Below are 5794 nucleotides of genomic sequence, written 5' to 3'. Positions count from 1 at the left end.
CAGCCATATGTTGGCCATTCTGGTAAATCTGTGATAGAACACCTTAAAAATTTTGTAAATATTGCATAACCTACCTCAAAATTAATTAATATATCAAGATTATTATTGGCCAACCTTCACAAACCAGATTTTCTGACCATTGAATGATGGCAAAATACTTCTAATATAATTGTTAGTATGAAAGACATCAGCCAATGCAAGTGTAATACATACACTACCTTGATTGATCATTACTGTTTATTGCAATGCTCTTTACTCTGAGTTACAAAAAAATATTTTAGAGGGTTGCAGACAGTTCTGAATGCAGCTGCTGGTCTTCTGACTAAAACCAAAACATATGTGCACATCCTTTCATTGGCTGCCTTGTTGGCTCGAGTAGACTTCAAGATCTAGTTGCTCATCTACAAGGCTTTAAATGGATTGGCACCCTCTTATCTCTCTGACCGTTTGCTCTCAGATCACAAGGCACTAGTCTTTTAAAAATCCCTCAAGTGAGAAGAAAAACTGTTGGCTAGCGTGCCTTCTCCTTTCGTGCCCCATTTCTGTGCCTCGGGACATCAGGCAGGGAAGCTAGCTTAAAAATCTACTTGTTTAAGCCTGTCATAGTTTTAATCTCTACTTTCTGCCTTACTTTCTTGGTATTTTATCTGTTTTTAATTTGTGCTGGTCTATTTTTGTCTTATTTCCTTGTAACTGTTCATCACTTTGTATGAAAGTGCTTCAAAGTCATTATTAATGGTCCCACTCTATGTTACTGTTTGCAACATTCCAAAAGTAGAAATCCAACATTTTCTAACTGCGTAATCTTGTTTCGGTGTATTTTGGCAGACATGACCGCCACGGCCAAATCCGTCAAAGATGACTGCTTTCTGGAAAGACACCTAAAATGCCCCATCTGCATGGAAACATTTACCGATCCTGTGACCACATCTTGTGGTCACTCCTTCTGCATGAGGTGCCTGGAGCTCAGCATCGCCTCATTTCAAGTTGACTATGCTTGTCCCCTTTGCAAAAAGCATCTGAGGAAAGCTCCTAAGGTGAATAATGTCTTGAGAGACATTGTCCAAGAGGTGAAAAACACACTGAGCCAGACGTTTACTGGGGCCGCCGGCGAGGTGCCCTGTGATGCCTGCACGGTGCCCAAGAAGAAGGCTGAAAAGTCCTGCCTTGTGTGTGTGGCCTCATTTTGTTCAACCCACTTGGAGAACCATTATTCAGCTAAAAGGCTGAAGGGCCACAAACTGGTGGAACCTGTGGAGAACCTGGACACAAGGGCCTGCCCCACTCATGGATGCCCGCTCGCGCTTTACTGCAGGAAGCGACAAACATGCATTTGCGCTCGATGTTTGGATGGAGACCATGGGAAAGTTGTCTCTGCTGAAGAGGAATGGCAAGAGAAAAAGGTATAAACTTCTTGATTCAATTAAAGACATATGAGTGTTGAGTATAAGTTTTATGCAATATGCTGAACAAATACAAATTGTGTAGGTGAACAACAGTTGAGGTCAAAGTTACAGAGGGACATTTTTCAAGCAATACGGAGAAGATGTTTGGCAAGATTTGCTCTTGTCTTCTACAGGATCAAATCGAGAACACCAAAGCGCAGTTACAAGAGAGAATCATGACAAGGAAAGCAAAGATTGATGAGATCAATGAAGCTCTGAAGAGTTGTAAGGTACGAGTATAACAAAAAAAGTCAAACTGTAACCACTTGGTTGAAGTCTGAGATGCCGTCACAGAAAAAACAGGAAAAAGAAAAATTGCACACCCCCTGGGCAAATTCTGAAGTTTCAGGCCTGCTGAGCATTTACCCTGATAAATCAACGTAACAAAACTTCTTTACAGTTAATCATACAGTTGGAAAGTCCATCTATAACCACTGAAATAGTGTGATGACTATAAGCGAAATGCATCTACATGTTGAGCAGCAGAGTTGAGTACTTGGGCTACAACCATGCAAACCCTGAAAAATCTTCTTCTCCAATGCTAATCAACTTTTGTCTGAAATAGCTGGATGGTGTGGGGTGGCATTCACCTCCCTGGAAAAACCCTAAGCATTGGAGGCAACCTAAACCACTGGCCATCAAGTATCAATGCTCAGCTTCAGAATTTGGGAGAGAGGATTAAGGAATGGCCTGCCTCTTGTCCTGAACATAACTCCATTGAACACCTTTTGAATCTGCTTGGTAGTGGTTTTAATGCCTGTGACAAGTATTGGATCTGATGCTATCCTACAACAGTGTGTGGTCAAACTGGGGATCAGAATAAAGCTCAAGTGCCATGCTGTTGGGGTTGTTAAATTCCCAGTATGTTTTGGTGATTCAAACACCATTCAAGCTTCAATAGGATTGGTAAAGAGAATTTGAGACACAACCCACACTCAATTCTCCTACTCAACTTTCTTAAACATGGCCCAATCAAAGAGGGGAATGAACAGTCTGTGTCCTGTCTCCACAATTTCAAGCATACCGTATTGAGAAGATTGGTGCCTATGTGCTGGAGCAGATTTGCTCAACAAAAGGAATATCTAAAAACGGTATCCTAATTATACCATTAAATCCAGACTGCACTCGGCATCGTCCAGTCTTCAGTCATTTAGTGTGTCAGTGTCGCAAGAAAGGTATTCAATCACATTTTTGTGTAACATCATAAAAACAGGAACATTTTGGGGAAAAAAGTAAAATTTTTAAAGCATAATTTTTTTTCATTTTTTAGGAGGATGTTGGGAAAGAGTGGTGGGATATTGATGCTCTGTTCACAGCTGTGCTTGACGTTGTGAAGGCAGCTAAGGGAGAGGCGCTAAACCCACTTGAAGACAAGCTGCAGTTATTAAATAAGGAGTCAAAAAACCTCAAAGATGAGTTGGAAGATGAAATCAACAAACTCGAGGCAACAATCTCAAAGCTAGATGATATATCAGCACTTGAAGATCACATCCTGTTCCTACAGGTCAGAGGTAAATGCAAGCTTTACCTTAAAAGCTTGCATCCGTTTTCAAAATCCTCATCAAAAAAATGCATATAAATGATCATTTCTTCTTGATTGTGTAGAGATGTTATGATCATTAGTTTAACTCTGTTGTTTTTTTAACCTGTTTTTCCAGATGTACCCATCTCTTTCAGTTCAGGATGTTATGAAAGACTGGACGTACATTGAACTTGACACCACTCTGTCTTTTGGCTCCATGAGAGAAACCGCGACAACAATGATTGAAAATATTCAGCAGCAGCTGGAGAAGCTGGCCACCATTGGTAAGACCTGACTTTATAGTGATGAAACCCAAATTGTGGATAGAATGGATCAAAAACAAATGTTCTCTTCACAGAACTTGCGAGATTCACAAAGTTTGAAGGTACATTTCACTTTCTTCTCTCATACTCTGTCTCAAAAACAGTTGTTCTGTTTCTGAAAAATGCTTGTTTCTTTTCCTCCAACTTTGGGTGTCCAGTGGATGTGAGGCTGGACCCAGATACTGCACACCAGCGCCTGGTTGTCTCTGATGATCGCAGCAAAGTGAGAGACGAAGGAGAAAACCAGGAAGTGGCTGATTCTCCGAAGAGATATGATGTGCTTGGCAGCGTCCTGGGACTCAACACCTTGGCAACTGGGAAGTCCTACTGGGAGGTGGAGGTTGGCAGCACAAACGGGTGGGATCTAGGTGTAGCCAGGGGCAGCGCTAACCGCCGGGGACGACCAGCTTTAAACCCAGATAATGGCTACTGGGTTCTGGTACATTTTGAAGAGAGTGATGTACCCAAGCCATTTACAGCATATGCAGTCATGACGGCTCCACCTGTTTCACTGTCTTTTAAAGACCAACCAAAGAAGGTTGGGGTGTTTGTGGACTATGAGGAAGGCATTGTGTCCTTCTACGACGTGACGGCCCGATCTCACATCTACTCGTTCTCCAAGTGCTCATTCCAAGACGAGCTTCATCCGTTTTTCAGTCTGCACATGAAAAATGAGATCAACTTTGAGCCTTTGATTATTTCAAAAATAAACCATACAAAAATGAATTAGGAATGGAAGCAGTTGGTCTTCCATATTTGTTCAGTCAGAGTATTCAGACCTAATTTTGTGTGGAAGATGAAGAGTATTCAATGATTTGATGCATCACAAAAGTACATTTAAAAAGCTTAAAAATCAAGCTAGCACAAATTGTATTTTTATCTATAGTAACTGTAATTTTACAAGAGAGAGTCGTTATTTGGAAACAATTTAAATCCAGGAAATTAGTTTGAAATGCTTAGTGTGAGTCTGTGTGTGAATGGATGAATGAGGGTTGCAATCTAGGCTCTAGACCAGTGGTTCTTAACCTGGGTTCGATCGAACCCCAGGGGTTCGATGAGTCGGTCTCAGGGGTTCGGCGGAGCCTCTGCCGTGGAGGTAAAGACACTTATATGAAGTCGTGATGACGCCCCGCTTTGCCATCACTTGCTGCAGAGGATCACGTCACATTGCTTAGCCAATCAGCGCTGCGGAGGAGCACTGATTGAAGGAGTTCCATTCTCAGCATGGATTTGAACTTGTGTCTTTAATTACTTCAGCAAAGCTCACCGTTTTTACCAAATTCTGTAGTCTAAATCAGAAGGGTACGGTGAATGCGCGTATGAAACTGGGGGGTTCGGTACCTCAAAAAAGGTTAAGAACCACTGCTCTAGAGTCAGGGTATCTTTACTATCCCCAATTGGCAATTAGTTTTACGACATGGTGAGACTTTAAGGGTCAGTGAAACAAGGAAAGAACTATTATAAATGCAATCTTTCACTCTGCTATACTGTTGTTGTCAGCTTGACAGATATTTGTCTGTATAATCATCATGAATGTTTATTTTCTTCGCTGCAATTTCATACCTTTGTTTACTTGTCATCTTGGTAGACAAAGCAACAAGAAGTTTGGTTATACTATCATTTATAAAACTTCTGAGTTTTTAATTCTTGGTATATTGTTTTCTGAAAGTTTGTGACATAAAAACGTGGTTGAAAAAATAAAAAAACATGTTGTGTTGTACCTGAAATTTTTCATTCAAGATGGAAGAAAAAAACCCTGTTTTTTAAAAAGTGCCCATCTGCATGAGACAAATTGCATGAGACATTCTTGAACTGCAGTTGGGGAGACACAAAATTATTCCCAGTACCGCAAATGGTCGCAAGGGCGCAACTTCAGCTGAAATATAAGTTTAGAATTTTACTTCTAAGTAGCCTATAATTATTAGTATTATTCAATTCAACACTTTAAATATATTAAATATCAGTCAAAATCAGCAATAATGCCAACACGCCCAGCCATATGCAAATAAATGATGTTGCTGCGTACCAGCCTCCTTCCTTTACATAAAGGAGGTACCTGTTTGTACTTTTGATCAGAAATTAAACTTAACACAGGGAGGAAGTCCACAGAGAAGGACACAAACACTCACTAGGTGTTAGTAGGCAAAGGAACCTGAAGGTAAATTTCTGCTCTAAATGCAATATTTTTCATCATAAACTTTTGATTTAAAGCAGAAAATTCTGCATGCTTTTATAACTCGATCTTATAATCAAACAATGGGAGTGACAAACACTCTGATTTTACAGTGTGTCACTTTCACCTGATCTGCTGAACATTGCTGGATGTAAATGAACGTCACCATAGTTTGGGGCCACATAGAACAGTTCCAGTTAGCTTTACATGGTAACATTTTTGCAATCAGTTGTCTGTTTTCCAGCAATGTAGATATTGGGAGTGTGTTTATTTGTGGTATGCGTTTGTGTGTATTTTTTTATTCTTTCGAAAATTAGACCCACACACAACT

At 40.4% G+C, this 5794-nt stretch overlaps 1 protein-coding gene across 1 annotated transcript in view; it reads left to right on the top strand.

Moving 5' to 3' along the window:
• LOC103153157 (tripartite motif-containing protein 16-like) overlaps positions 1-4477 on the top strand; it is an 8677-nt gene extending 4200 nt beyond the window's left edge. Inside the window, exons 5-10 of the mRNA XM_016661738.1 lie at positions 829-1403; positions 1580-1675; positions 2716-2949; positions 3104-3251; positions 3326-3352; positions 3449-4477. Of these exons, the coding sequence (XP_016517224.1) occupies positions 829-1403; positions 1580-1675; positions 2716-2949; positions 3104-3251; positions 3326-3352; positions 3449-4020 (1652 nt within the window). The 3' untranslated portion in view covers positions 4021-4477. The remainder of the gene's footprint in view (positions 1-828; positions 1404-1579; positions 1676-2715; positions 2950-3103; positions 3252-3325; positions 3353-3448) is intronic.
• The last annotated feature ends 1317 nt before the right edge of the window (positions 4478-5794 follow it).

This window comes from Poecilia formosa, unplaced genomic scaffold (assembly GCF_000485575.1).
Source record: "Poecilia formosa unplaced genomic scaffold, Poecilia_formosa-5.1.2 Scaffold341, whole genome shotgun sequence".
Classification (NCBI taxonomy): Eukaryota; Metazoa; Chordata; class Actinopteri; order Cyprinodontiformes; family Poeciliidae; genus Poecilia; species Poecilia formosa.
This window is presented reverse-complemented; position numbering and strand designations above follow the sequence as displayed.